This window comes from Heloderma suspectum, chromosome 4 (assembly GCF_057233095.1).
Source record: "Heloderma suspectum isolate Gila_16-S chromosome 4, 16-S_ref, whole genome shotgun sequence".
In the NCBI taxonomy this organism is placed as follows: Eukaryota; Metazoa; Chordata; class Lepidosauria; order Squamata; family Helodermatidae; genus Heloderma; species Heloderma suspectum.
In genome coordinates this window covers 185,627,002-185,642,378 of record NC_139461.1, presented here as the reverse complement: position 1 = coordinate 185,642,378, position 15,377 = coordinate 185,627,002, and the positions used below count along the sequence as shown (strand labels likewise).

General features: G+C 43.8%; 1 protein-coding gene across 1 annotated transcript in view; it reads right to left on the bottom strand.

The window, feature by feature from the left end:
* CRB1 (crumbs cell polarity complex component 1) overlaps positions 1-15,377 on the bottom strand; it is a 161,580-nt gene that overhangs the window by 42,130 nt on the left and 104,073 nt on the right. The window contains exons 7-10 of the mRNA XM_084851626.1: positions 9,537-10,090; positions 8,689-8,854; positions 3,114-4,020; positions 526-654 (exon numbers count right to left, since the gene is read on the bottom strand). Of these exons, the coding sequence (XP_084707752.1) occupies positions 526-654; positions 3,114-4,020; positions 8,689-8,854; positions 9,537-10,090 (1,756 nt within the window). The remainder of the gene's footprint in view (positions 1-525; positions 655-3,113; positions 4,021-8,688; positions 8,855-9,536; positions 10,091-15,377) is intronic.

Below are 15,377 nucleotides of genomic sequence, written 5' to 3'. Positions count from 1 at the left end.
TGCTCAACTGGTGCATTGCCCAGGAGCTCATGACTTTCTATAATATGCGTCAGTGCCGATCTTCACGTGCAAAGAAGTCATGTGGTACTGCCTTCCTGGGATGGTACTGCTTTACAGTTGAGGAAATCTATTCCATGCCACTGAACGTTCCTCCATGCCAGACCCCCCCCCCAAAACAAAACAACACCCCACCCTGAATTTTAAAGTAAAACCTATGTATTTATTTATTATTTGATTTATACCAAGAAAAATGGCTACTCAAACCTAGGTTACAACCTTCTTCTTTGACACACTATTTACAGCTCAGCTTTTCCTGTTTTTGTTTCGTCTCATTCCAGAAGCTGTTCACTGCTTTTGCAAAGGAATTAACAGAAAAAACGGCACCCCGGTAAATAGAACCTAACGTTTCTATTGGAACCTAGTGCTTGTCACAATGGACTGGAGATTGGAGTATGGTGTTGCTGCATGAAAGAACTCATAATCCCTTCTCAAAGGCATCTGATATGATATGTCAAAAGCTCTCACCGCTGTCCCGTAAAGCCTGGGAGACACATGCATTCTAAGTGTCCTTGGAGCTCCGTACAGTTGCCATAGTTGTAACAGGTCAGATTTCTAGTCTCATTCCCACACACCGTCGAAGGGAGTTGTATGCGTCTAAAGTGAAACAACAGTGGTGAGTCTGTAACGTTGCTTTTCCTGATTATTTTTCAAGGCTTATCTAATTTTCGCTTTTGAAAACCCTGATCTAAAGCCTGCCTTCAACTGTTTAAATCATATCTGGGCATCTTTTAGACTGATATGGGAATTGCTTCGATAGGGCCTTTTCTGTGGTGGCCACCACTCTGTGGAACTTCCTCCCTAGGGAACTCTGTCATGCCCCCTCTTTAATGAGCTTCCGTCGTGCATTAAAAACGTGGTTGTTCAGGCAGGCATTTGGGGTGGGTTAGGGTATTTTAGAAAATGTTTTATTGTAGAATTTTATTGTTTTAAACTGTTTTATTGTATGTTGTACATCGCCCAGAGTGGCTGGGTGACCAGCCAGATGGGCGATTAATAAATTTAATAATAAATAAAATAAATAAACACCATCAACCCCCAGTAGCCCCAAGCTGGACTGGGTCACAATTAGGGATGTACAGATTGCATAAAATCTGTTCTGTCTGTGTTTTGCAGATTGTCGGGTGCCTTTCGTTCTATCACCTACACACAGATGGAATTGGATTTTTTTTTATTTACATATTTGATCAAATTTGCATTTGTGCAAATGCACAATTGCATAATTTTGCTTGTGCAAAAATGCACAAATTCCTCCGAATTTTACATTTCCACACTTTAGCCTGCTGGGGGAAATGCACATTTTTGGCTGGTTTTTTAAATTTTTTGTATTTTTCTATGACAAAATTTGCACAAAATTCAGGAAAGTTAGGAAATTGGTCTGCAAGTCCACGGAATCTACCTGACAGGGGAAAAGCCAGTCCATTCTGAAATCTGCGGGTTGGATTCATGAAAATCCAAACACATTTGGTTCTGTTACAGATTTCTCCGGCATCCCTACTCACAATTATACTTATGGGATATATTATCGTTCTTATATGTTAACATCTGATTAGCACAGAATGTGGGATGGTTTAGTACTTTTGCCAGCAGACAGAGAAGACATGACTGAACAGCAGACATGCAGTAGTGTCCTTGAAGATAGGTGCGAGTATTCAGCCAGCAACATGATTTAAAAAAAACAAACATTCCAGTCACAGAAATAATTTGTGCAATCACACACACATACATACACACCAATGTTGTAAACAAAGTGGTAACTGAATGAAAGGGAAATTAGACAATCCTCAAAAAATCCCATGGTTTCCTATTCTTTGACAGCCAGAATTGTATCTCTGGAATGCTTTTTAAAAGGCCATTAGATGCACAGTAGGCATACAGACATGCAGCAAAGCCACAATGTTTTGTTTTTAGTGGAATCTTTGGGAGGGGTCTATTTTGAGTGGAAAAGCGGTAGTGTGTGTACTTAAAGTTTCCCTCCAAATCAGCCCCTTCCCCTGGCAATCCCGGTGGGGTTCTAGCTGCATGTTTACTCTTCCAAATATGCCTTGATCCTACAGTGGAGGACGGACAGACCAGCTGTGGGTGCTGTTTGGGGTGGGAAAGTGTTTAGCAGAGAAGGATTAAGCACCCCTCCCACTTGGTGCTTCTGTGTTCAAGATGGCCCTATTCTGAAGCTGTTTCTCATTACAAAATGTGGCTGCCAAGGCTTTATTATCAGCTTTTGCACATAACATTTAGTTTGCCCCTTATCTGCAACAAATCTTTGTGATGTACTGTCTCCATTTTTTTTTTTTTTTGAGGAAGCTAGATTTATTAGTGCCTTCACTCATGTTCTGGTTCCAATAGAAAATAAATGGCCTAATCCTTCAATGCTTATCCCAAACTGAAACAAAACATAAATGTGTATAATTGTATTTGCGTCCATTCATATCTCTCCCATTCCTCAGGTCCCTCTATTGCTTGCTACTCTAGGCATTCTCTCCCCTTTGTTGTCTCCCTCACTGCTGGAATCTAGATTGTTAACTTCTTTGGCGCAGGCATCTGTTTTTAGGATGGCCCAAGACATTTTGCTACCTGAGGCAAAGGACATGATGGCTCTCCGCCCCCCCCCCCCCATTTCATATATGAAAGCAGTTGAATCTTTTTCCAATGCTGGTGGTGGGACTGCATTCTCCACTGCGCTTGAGGGCAACAGTCTATGCCACATGGCACACCCAACTCTGTCCACTCCTTGCCCCATAGCATCTGTTGCCTGAGGCATCTGCTCACCCGGCCTAATAGAAGGGCCGGCCCTGCCTGCTTTATTTTGTTTCATTTCTATAATTGTGCAATGCACCATGTACAATGATGACCACATATAAGTAATTTATAATGATGAATGAGGATGCATAGGGTAGATGCCCACTGCATTACCTGGTTTCCTCAAAATGCAACTCTCAGTTTTGCAATTTCTAAGCAACAGTTTGTTCAGGATTTAATCACTACCTCATTTAAGAGCTCAGAAGTGAATAATACTCGTGGCAGATGAATTTCTTCATCAGGCTTCATTACAGTACCTGCAGTACCTTCCGGTGAAATTCCCTGAGCATAGGCAGGAATAACTGTTAATCCCATCTACACAGGTGGCCCCATTTGCGCAGAGATGGCCAAGGCAGTCATCGATGTCTTCTTCACACCTTGACCCCATGTATCCAGGATCACATACGCACTTGTACAATGCAGTTCCGTCACTGCACTTTCCGTGCACGCAAGGGTTTGATGCGCATTCGTTAATGTCCATTTCACAGTTGCTTCCGGTCCATCCCTCAGCACATGTGCAACGATAAGAAGTGTAGAAGTCTTCACATATCCCGTCATGCACGCAAGGGCTTGAGCTGCAGGGATCCAACTCCAGGCAGCCGGTGACAACTGAATTGGCAGATACCTTGAGGAATTGCTCTTCTTGCCTTTCTTTAGTATAACCGCCAGCGCTGTTGAAGTAGGAGAGGTGGATGCCGCTAATCTCGACAGTGCTCATGCACCCTCTTAGTCCATCCAGGTTGTCAAAAGCTTTGTCAGCCAGATAGATGTCTGTCTCTTCTCTCAGGAAGTTGAGGTTTCCTGTGGCAACCGTACTTGTCATGCTGTCTTTGCCACTGTCTATATCCATGTGCCACCTTGATGACTGAGATGAGGGTTCTATCATCGCAAAGGTCACCTGGTGCCACTTCCCCTCATTCACTGGCCGTGAGCTAGATAAGCTCAGTGTATAGAAACTGTTGCCACTTTGTAGCTGAAGCACTAATTTGGTGTTCTGGATGCTGATGGCAATGAACTCAGGCTCCTTCTCTGCATAAAGCAGCATCACGTCTGAGTCTTGAGTCCGAAAACCGAAGGTTATGCGGGTGAGGTCTCTCCTGATCCTCCCATTGCTTCTATAAAAGATTGCGCTGCTTCTGCCACTAAAAATGGCATTGGCAATACCTGGGCAGAGATTGCAAAAGCCGTTAAGCATATAAAAGTGGTGTCATTGTCTTTGAAATGCAAGCTGCACTTTAACTTTGGTTTCAGCATGGTATTCACTGGCGTGTGCTTGACAGTGAACACACACACGTACATAAATAAGGGAGAGGGCATAGTTCAGTAGTGAAGCACATGCTTTTTCATGCAGAAGGTGTGAGATTTCATCCTTGGCATCTTCAATTTAAAATCAAGGCGCTCAAGTGGGAAAAGATATCTTTTGCCTGACATCTTTGATTGCCCTCCCCCACCCCCAGTGGAACTTTCAATAAGAATCACTTCCCTTATGCATTCTAGCTACACGGTGGTAGGGATTTTACTCCTAATCTTGCTGGTGAGGGAAGATATAACCCCCCCCCCTACCCACACATTATATACCTGGTAAGCTCCTGTCTCCCCCTGCACCTCTAATTAATAAAAGTACAAAGGCAGATGTAGCTATACACAAGGTGTAGTTTGGCACGCACACCCACACGCACGCGCACACACACACTAAGCAGTAGCCAATTAAAAAGACAGCCCAGACTCAAGATCCCAAAGTCTTCCTGAATAATAATAATAAAAAAGGTTTTGCAGCTTTCCTCATGGATAAAAGGGAGATGGACAGACAGATCTCTTAGGTAGGGAGTTCCATAGCAAGGAACATGCCTCCCCTGAGTAGAGGAGTTGCCATACTGCAAATGCTGAGGGCACCCTCATATTAGCAATTGCCCCCCTGGGCAATTTTAAAGTGCTCCTTCAAGTACTTTGCATGCAGATTCGCTTCTGTTTTGTCTCTGCTAAGACATTTTAGCTCTTCAATGCTCCGTAACTGCACTGCACTGACAACTAAATGCTTCTCTGGCAGAATATGCGAGCAGATACATTTTCCTGAGGTAGTGACCATAACCAATCATTTGTTAAGTCACTTGGCCTATTGGTGGTTAGGTGAACTATTTATTACAAGGCTAAGCGCTCTGACTTTCTAACAGTCAGTGTGATTACAGTGTGATTAAAATTTTGTCACATGTTTCCCTTCAAGAAACCTGGAGTTGATTAGCATACATCCAAATGTATGTCCAAATGCCTTTCCAGGAAGGAATGGAGGGGAGAGCGAGGGACATCTAAGGACAGTCTGTGGGATTAACCTTTTTATCTCATTGCACTGTAAAATGTGGGTCACATCAGCAAAGGGGAAAACCGCGGCTGATTTTATAACCTCCTTAACTAGATAAATAAATAACTGAAAAGTAAGAGGGTGACATCCTGATAATTACAACTGATCTGCCAGCTTGCCTGCCTTATTTTCTTTCTTCATCTTAATGGCACATGCATATTCATTAATAATATTTTGTACTTGATGAAAACACAAATTAATGAGACTGTTTCTTCGCAATATTAGTCATCTCTCTCTCTCTCACACACACACACTCACTCACTCACTCACTCACTCACTCACAGTAACACCTACTCCTCTTAGATTACAGGTGGACAGAAGGAAGATCTGGATCTAGAAGTATATCTGGGGGATTTGCAATAAGTTGGTAAGGATTTCCAACCCCCAATTCTTTAACAATAGCAGAAACAAAATGACTCCCTTCCGGCCCCCAGATTATACTGCTGGAATGAAGAAAGCTTGAGAGATTAACCAGGAGTGGATTTTTGTGTGGAAGGACTATGAACTGCCTTCAGTTCTGGTGCTCAAAGCAAATTCCTGGGCTTAGGATTCTTCAGTGCTAAGCGTGTGTCTGTGGCAGCTCTGGTTGGTGGATCTTTGCATTCTAATTAATGAACAAAGCAAAGTAGATGCCACAAGCATGAAGTCCATCCACCGCTGCCTTGGACAGCAACTAACAGGTGGAGATGAGGATCAGATGCAGTGCAGGCTTTGCATTCCCATCATTTCCCATCATTGCATTCTTTGCATTCCCATCATTCCCAAAAGAATGCATCGTGTGGTACTTCGTGTGCATAGAAATGCACCTTCCCTTCCATCTTGCCATGCAAATAGGAACGCACATTTCTATACAGTGTGTAGACAGAACTACTGAGTGACGTTTTCGAGATTAGTGCAGTGACTAGTAGTGTTGCTAATTGTTCTGCATGCCTCTGTCTGTATCTGGGCCATGAGATGCAATCCACCTCCCTCTGAAGTAAATGCTAGAGTTCCCATTGATTTTTATCCAGTACTGTATATGGAACCTTAACAATGCATGGCAGACCAGTACTGTTATTTTCCAAGACTTGGAAAAGAAGAGAATGTTGTTAGTAGAGCATAGGAACCTGGCTTTATCCTGTGTCAGACCCTTGGTCCATCTAGCCCAGTGCTGTCAACATTGACTGGCAGCAGTTCCCCAGGACTGCAGGGCAGGCAGGATTCCTACTCAGCCCTACATGGAGATTCCAGGGACTGAACCTGTGGCTTTCTGCATGCAAACCATGTGTTCTGCCACTGAGCCACAGTCCCTCTTGGCCAACAGTGCCAAAATTTTGAGTCCTCATTAGAGCTCATGGCACCTTCTCCACGTGTTGAAAAAATGTGTGAGGGAGCCATGCATGTTAGCTCCACCCCGACCACTGGCATATTCATGAGGCCCAGGTGACAATGCATGCAGAGGGCATGTTCCCGACTGCTGACATGACTGGCTTTCAATGCACAGAGGTGATCATGGGAACTAGGGATGGTGTGGGAGCCGGATTCTATCCAGGAATTAGGCGGAACCTCCTTTGCCCGCACCCCTGAGCCCCACTCTCCGAGCTCCTGCTCCCACTCGTCCTCTGCCCATGCTCAGTGAGCAGCCTGCACTCACCCCGGCAGCCTCATTGAGCTCTGCGATCGCCATTTTTTGAAAAATAAAATGGCAATTGCAAAAATGTGCATTTTCGCACACACGAAAATATGCACATTTTTGCGATCGCCATTTTATTTTTCAAAAAGGTGACTGCAGAGCTCAACGAGGTTGCTGGGGTGAGTGCGGGCTGCTCACTGAGCGCGGGAGGGGCTCAAGCATGGTCTGGGGACTGGCAAGTGGGGGCAGGGGCTGGGCGGGTACCTGGAGAACCCAGACAGGGGTGGATTCGCACATGCCTAATGGGAACCAATATGTACAATCAGAATGATTTTCCCCACAGTGGTGTAGTTGTTGTAGCCCAGTCTTGTCTCAAACTCGACATATCCAGCCAAACATAATGAAGGTGAATGTCTTGCTTTAGGGCTGTTATCTTGCAATAATAAACACCTGTGCTCTCCATTAAAAAAATAACAATTAATAGACATTTATTTTAGTGTTGAAGAAGAGGAATGCACCCTAGGCAGTGCCTTTTTGTTTTACATTTTTATTTCATGTGTCAATGCTGTCAGGGTGAGTATAAACTAGGGGTGGTGGTCCTCAGGCCTCAAGGGCTACATCTGGCCCTCTGGGGTTCCCCAGAAGGCCAAGCCCCCTTCCCCCACCCCCACTCCCTTTCCCCCAGTCACCAGCCATTTGGTGGCTTCCCAGCTTTTGTGCAGTTTTTTCCATTCTAAAAAGTTGAAATGCCTCTCCCAAGGCTTAGTTACTGGCAGTAAAAGCTTTACGATACAATATTCTGGCATATTTTGCATTTTTGGTCCCACCTCTTTGCCTTGCCCACCACTGGAATGTATCTCCTGAGACTGAATTTGGCTCTAGGATTAAAGAATTTCCCCACCCTGGGAACCTCTGTGTTATTTACTTAAGGGAGGAATTCTATGAGGAGAGGCGGCCGCCTCCAAACTCAGAGGCGACCACCTATCCAATGCACAGCAGGAGGAGCGTGGAGGGGATCCTTTCCTCTGTGCTCTGGCTGCCCTGCATTCGTGGCTACATGGCCGGTTTTGGCTGTGTAGCCGCGGGACGTTGGCGCACGGGGTGGGGAGGCCAGACAGTATGTAGGAAGTGTCGTACTGGCACTTCCACACCCCCTGGTCCTCTCCACCCCTGGAACCGCCCCCTTTTGCCCCGCTCCATGCTGCTTTTACAAGTGCGGAGCCCGGGGATGATCCGTGCTGCCTACAAGGCGGTGGGGCAGGGGGCAGGGGGGCGGTTCCCAGAAATTGACCCATCCTATGGCTGTCTAGATGCTGACTAGTTGCCATAGGATTGCGCCCTAAGTCACAAATCATCTGCCAATAGAATTTTTTTAAACTACTGCAAAACCACAACTACTACAAAGTGTGTTGGTGATGTCACAAAGACTAGGCAATACATACCCACCCCAGTCACAACTCAGGACCAAATAAAAATATGAAGCTGAACTGATTGGGGCGGTGCACTGATAGCACTTTCACACTCACTTGGCCTCAGTGACTCTTAAAATGGTCATCTGCCTGGTAGTGCTACTGATCAGCAGTAGCAAATTTGTCCCTATAATATATTTCAGTTCTTTCCTGTAATGTTAGGCACATGCCATTACTCCCAAATTTAGTGTGATGCTTTTTAGCCCTTTAATTACTTTTAGTGCCAGAGATCTGCAATATCTTCTCGATGTTAATATGCAATAAACAGACACCAAAATACATCATGAGGACGGGAATGCTCTATTTAACCTGAAACCGTTGTGCAAATCAACACTGGGTTGCCTTCATTCTCCAAAGGTAATAAGAATTACGGAGGGAAGGGGGAAAATACTTGCATTCGAATCCTTGATGCACCAGCTGGCATTGGGCTTCATGGGGGCAAGGACTGAGTTCACACCATTTCACTTCCTCGCAAGCTTTCCCTGCTGTATTTGGTGGACAGGTGCAAGTGAAGTCATCCCAGACTGAATAGCAAACACCACCATTCCAGCAGGGATTGGTCTAAACAGGAGAGATGGGAGTCAAACGTGAGCAAAAAGAAAAGGCAACCGTGTTGGGTATAAAGAAAAAAAAATCACAAAATGACTTAAAAAAAAAACTTAGTACCATATTTCCATAAACCTACATACATATATTCACTTAGATATTATTCAGAGATGTTTATAAATCCATTATTTTTATACAACGTTAAATGAGGACTGTGAGATTTCTGGTAGATCCAATCCGCACTGAGTCTGCCTTTTTTAAATTTGTGCAGTGATAGAACATTCCTCTATTATTTAACATTTTATGGGCCTTGTTGCCAGATCTGATGCCCATAATATGCTGCATGATTCGCCTGCTCTGAAAGTCTGGTTTTATAATAATTTTGAGAATATTTTGGTTTGAAAACTACAGTGAGTTCAAGTTGCTCTTAATGAATAGCAGGTCTGCTCACTGGTTGTCATTACCTTGCTGTTTAAGAGCCAAGGTTCCAGGCCAGCCCAGCCCCCCAGATGTTTTTGTGGTATTGGAGCCTGCAAATTGCAAAGGCTGTTTGGCAAAATCTGATCTTACCTGCCTGCTTCGGATATCGTGTTAAGATATTCTTACTGTCACATGCTGGTTTTGGAGGGCTGTTAGTTCAAAAGAGAATTCCTGGTTGCAGACATGGAAACGGCACTTTGAGAAACAGCATCCTTACCTTGCAGAGGTTGTCTCCAGTGCAGCCTGGGGCTATGTTGATGAGTGTGCTCTTGTTGATGACAGAACTGAATGAGGTAGTGACAGGGAAGAATTCCAGTGGTTGGTTATTCAGTCTTAAATCTTGGATGCAGCCTTTGAAATACCCACTACTGACATTGGTTTCTTGGTCATCTGGCAATCCACCAATGTAGATAGTATCTCCACTCTGGATTTTTAGGATGGGTGTAGAAATATAGCCCAGGTTTTGTGATGATTGGAATAACTCTGTCTTATTTGGCTCCATTTTTAAAGATATTAAATAGAAATTTCCATCGTTCACAGTCTGTGTTCCTAAGAGTCTGCTGGAGCGTGAACCTGACATCACAAGCTTCCCACCTTCCAGCCAGACCTTAAGAAGTAGGGATGAGCTTTTTTTCAGAGAAAATAACAAGCCAGAAGGCTTGCGTGTTCGGACAAACATTGATATTGTTGCGCTTTCATAGCCACTACCCTCTACAGGAAAAGCAGCATACCCGACGGATTCCTCATGTCCAAATCTTCCTGGAATGTATTCTTGATTTTGCATGACAAAAAGAAAGAGAGAAAATGATATATCTTTAAAATGGAGGTACTGATGGAAGAATGATCATATCACCAAAAAGATGAGTACTGTCCCATATTTGTTCTATCCTAAATACATGATTACACTTTCAATGGTACAATGAGACTTCGATTCTCTGGCCCATTTCAGTATAGTGAATTACTATAAAGGTAAGGTTGCTAAATTTGGTTTGAAATATAATGTCCTCCTCAGTGGGGCCTGAGGCAGAGCCAGGGTGTATGGAACCAGGGGGATTTGGAAGGATAGTAGTCTGGAATTATCTGGCAGGGCAGGGTAGAGCAAAGATGAAACCAGGAGGAAAAAGTGTGGAACCAGGGCAGAACAGGTGGATATCTGGCAGAATCTGAAGCTTACCGGTTCTTCAGACTCCAACACTGTCCTTCTGATAGATCACAGTTTTACTGGTCACCTCAGTGTAATACTGCCTGGTTGGCAACCCTACTAACATAACTCCTCCAAATAGTGAGCTCAAGTAGTGAGTTCCCCAAATGGGGCCACTAGGAAACAAGAGCAAGGTACCAGCATGCTCAGGGAAATTCCAAGGTTTTCATGAGTTTATTAATCTTCAGAAAAGAAAAAAAACCCTTGAGGGGGCAGCCCCCTACCCACATCAACAGCCAAATGAGGACTGTTCTGTAGTCACAGAATGCTGAGCATCTGTTGGAGGGTAACTAGAAACCAGGATAGTGGTGATAGAATGGAGTATACTAGAAGAGAGGCGGGCTGGCTGGAACACTGATCAAGATCACTCCACGCTACAATATTTTGTTGCAGGTCCCACTTTTCCTTATTTTATTGGTATCTGTATGTTTTGTACAGATAGGTGACCATCTGATATTCTTTGCCATACTTCACACTTGATACTACTCATTCAAAAGATCAGTCATGAATCCAGAATCACAGCTACAGTCTCCTAAAGATCAAGACCTATAACCAATAAATATCTGTGATTTAAAAAGGCGTAACTGGCACCAGCTCAAAGCAGGGAGTTCAGCAATGATGATGGACTTCAATTTTGGGTCAGCAAGAATTGTGCCCCCCCCCCCTTCAGTCTTAGGTTCCTTGTTTCCAATCTCTGGGACATCAAGAAACAGCCAACATTCTGTCTGAAGTTCTGACTTCTTCTGACAAGCCATGTCTGAGACCTGAGGAAAAGTCAGACAAAATATTGACTTTGGTGTTGCGTCCCAAATTTTATGGATGATCCAATGAATTTTTCTCACACTCAGGATCTCTTGGTAGACAAAGAGGAATTTGGAAGGAATTCTAGGTCAGATTGGTTAGAGAGTGAGGGCATTTTTTTGCCTTCCCCTGCAACATATGCCTTGGCTCACTGCCCAAACTGTGCCAGGGCTTTTGTAACTAAATCTGTATATGTGTTCTCCAGCCCAGGGTCCCTGAAGTCAGTTGCTGGTGTCAGGAGCGCTACCCTAAAATAAGAGTAGAAGATTCTGCACTGTTGATCAATGGCAGACAGGTAGGCTCCAGGCCTGGCCAATCCAAGGGCTTCATACCACCTGTCGATCACAGGGACAGAAGTCTGGAAGCATCTGCCAGGGTAGGGCAGTGCCAGGATGGAACTGTGAGGAAAAGGGACAGAATCAAGACAGAATGGGTGGAGTCTGAATGTTGCACGTTCCTAGGCCCACCTGTGACTGAGGAGAGCTCTGAGGAATGAGCACACATAGAGCATTTCTGCATGAATGATTTATTGCATGCTGTTGATTGGCCACTCACAGAAGTTTGCAGGTCCTTTACATGACATCATCAGCCTCCAGGACATCTCCCGTGCATTCCCCCCTTTATCCTACTTTCAGGAAGACTGGAGATAAAGCAACAAGGGATGTTAATCCATTCTATTGTTTATGTGTAATGACAGCAAAGTGCGATTATCGCAGCACCATCGAGTGGCTGTAAAATGAAATGTATGGAAACATATAGAACTTGCTGAGGAAGGACTTTCCTTGATTCAAACCACATGTGAAGGAGCTGGTCATAATCCTGCAAAGAATCAAGAAGCAGAAGCCTCGGTAACATTGTGGAATAAAAAGCCCAGTGTGGAGAAGCCCATAATCCCAAGCAGCTCACTAAAGTAGGTCCCAGCCTCAAGATATCAGGATCCTGATTCAAGCTGCAAAGCACCTGATCCCTCTCCTGTAAGCCAAAGGTAGATAATTGCTGGGCAGCCACCTTGTAGCATGCTAGAATTGATCGGTTTGGATATAGTGGGTAGACATTCACCATGCAGGGGGCCTTGAACTAGAAGGCCTTTTGGTACAATCTAAAAGTATGACAGAATGAAATGACATGAAGGTTGGATGCTGAACTGTCTTATGTCCCTTATGGCTGACCTATAAGCTACACTCTCTCTGCCCTTGTATGAGAATAGGATGCTAAGTCCCATAGAAGCACATGCAGGAGGGGCACACTGCAGTCCCACCAGTCCAACACTTGAAGTATATCACAGAAACCACAGTCATTTGATTAAGAAAATAATCCAGGTATGTCTCCACACATGCTCCCCCCAGATTTTGTTCTAGCTCAGTCTGACTCCTGTTGTGCAAGAATAGACAAGCCTGCATTGACTGTACCAAGGGATGTTTCTGAGGAGCCTTTGAAAGGGAACAAAAATAGAGAGATTCTTTGAGTTAGTCCCTGCTACCTTCCTTTTTTGTTAATCCAGCTATAAAGCAGACTCTTGTTAGCCTTGGGACATCAGGCAGCAATATTGTTTCCTCTCTATCTTTCCGCTGTCTTTAGTTCTAGGCAAGCTTAACCGAGGGTAGCCTGCTGACTGGATATGTGCCTCTTGTCTCTAGTTTGGGTATTATTCCATCAGCACTGAGGGATTTGAAATCCAATATGCTCTAACAGGTTGTTTTTTTTAGTTGGGATTTGTCCCAGAAGCTCCTGCTGCAAGACTTCCTCCTGGCTTTGCCCATTTTACAGGTGTTGTATTCTCCACACCAAAGTATCCAAGTTGTGGGAAGATTCTAATGTCCAGATATTAAGGCTGCTTAACCCTGTGGCTGATGTTTTCATGATCTGAAATGGAGTGTGGCACAAATGTTAGTCATCTAAAATAAAATAACCCCCAACCTCCAAAAATCTTAAATATGTCAAGTAAAAGAAAATGATCAGATTTAAATCTTCTCTATGTTCTTTCTCTTCTAATCCTAAAATGTTTCCAGAGGGTCGCCATGCAGCAAATACAACAAAGAGTCTTGTGGCAAATTAAAGATTAACAAATTTATTCTGGCATAAGTTTTCTTGGAAATTTTATGTACTGCATATAAACGTGAAACCCTCCATAAAACTCCATGCAACTTATGGAGTGGGCTATAGTCTACAAAATCTTATGCCAGGATAAATGTGTTAATCTTTAAGGTGCTGCAAGACACTTGTTAATTCTAAAATGGGTGTTATAATGACTATACTGCTAACGTGAGTGCAGGCTCAAAAGAACTGATTGACTTGATCACTCCTAGTGCGGGGGTCAGATGAATTATGTGGTTTCTTGTCAAGTTACCATTGTTCTTCCCAGAGGCCTGGCAACACTGACACGGGAAGGAGGCACATCATAAGGACATAAGAACACAAGAAGAGATATGCTGGATCAGGCCAAGGGTCCATCTAGTCACACAGTGGCCAATTAGCTGGAAGCCCACAAGCAGGACATGAATGCAACAACACCCTCCTGCCCATGTTGCCCAGCAACGGGTGTACACAGGCATACTGTCTCTGACAGTGGAGGTAGCACAGAGCCATAACTCACACTCAGACTGAGTGCTGCCTCTTGACAGATGTTACCGGTGTGCCATGCAGCTGGATTACATGGAAGCAGGTTCCACACCACAACGGCAACACATTGATCAGTTTGCAGCACCCGATCTAAAATATTCTCCAAAAATATTTGCGTGGGACAGGACACCATCACAGGAAAGTGGTTTCCATGCCAGGCCAGCCCTACCATGCAGCGAAGTGACGCAGGCAGCTTCAGGCAGCGGAATTTAGGGGTGGCAGGGCGGCAGATGAAAGCAGGAACTGATGTCTGAATGATGCAGTGAGACTTTGAAAAGTTAAAAAGTTGGCCCTAACATGGCAGGGGATGGATGGGTTGCTATCTGGTGCTCTTGCTTCAGGCAGCACAATGTTTTAGGCTGTTTCTATGCTGCAAGATGAAATATCCCTAAATCAACAGTTATAACTGCCTAATCTGAACTAAACTCTTTATTGCACCACTGCTTCATTTACCAAAAAGTATCAAGAGTATTACACATTCAAAAACACAAAAAGAAAAAAAAGTACAGCTCTTCACAAACTCCATAAACAGACTTTTCTTTCATCGTAAAAACAAACACCCCCCCGCCCCAAATGTTGGGACTGAGACTTGCATTGGCCATTTTTTTTTGCCTTTCACATTTTATTTTAATGAAAGGATTATAGGACCCATGAAAACAGGGGTATTCATTGTGGAAACTTTCCAATCACTATTATAGGCCTCATATCTGTCTCTGCTTATTCAGTAGGGCAAAATAAATCCTTGACTTATTTCTGACTAGACAATTTCATAAATAACATGTGAAAAATGTTTTAATTTTGTGAATGAGATTATCGTAGATTTCTTTATGTGCTTCTGAAAAACATAGGACACATGCATAAATCTCTCCTCCCCCTGCCCCATGTTGAAATGGGTGTTTTTAAGCATGAAAGGGTTGTGTTTTTTTTTAACTTCTTCTCTCTCTATTAAGGGAGCACTTGAAAGACATTTTTCATGTTGAAGAGAGAACGCTTACGATGTGGCCAGGCCAGCAAGTAGCAGGGAGAGTCGTAATATTACAAAGAGAGGCAAAGGAAGCAAGGTTAGCCTTCAAAAAGGTAGCATGGCACGCATGCAGTTTTCAATTACCCTGCTTCAAAAGAAATATTGGATTTGGTCTGTGGTTTGATGGGCACTTAGCATAACCTTGGTCAATATTAACCTCTTGAGCCATTACATCTGGCTGCTGATGAAAATAAATCAGCGTTTGTTGCTTGCATGTTACTTTCTGTGTGTCTCGTGAAAATGCTCCCCTGCACATATTAACTGTCAACTTTTCTTTCGGAAAGATGCAAGTATTTCTGCATCACAAAGCACACAGCACGTCCATTATCTTCAAAACCCAGAGAGAGAGAGAGAGAAACTGTCAGTCTGTCTGAGTTGTCTTACATATTAGCATTGCAAGTTTTAATTGTCAG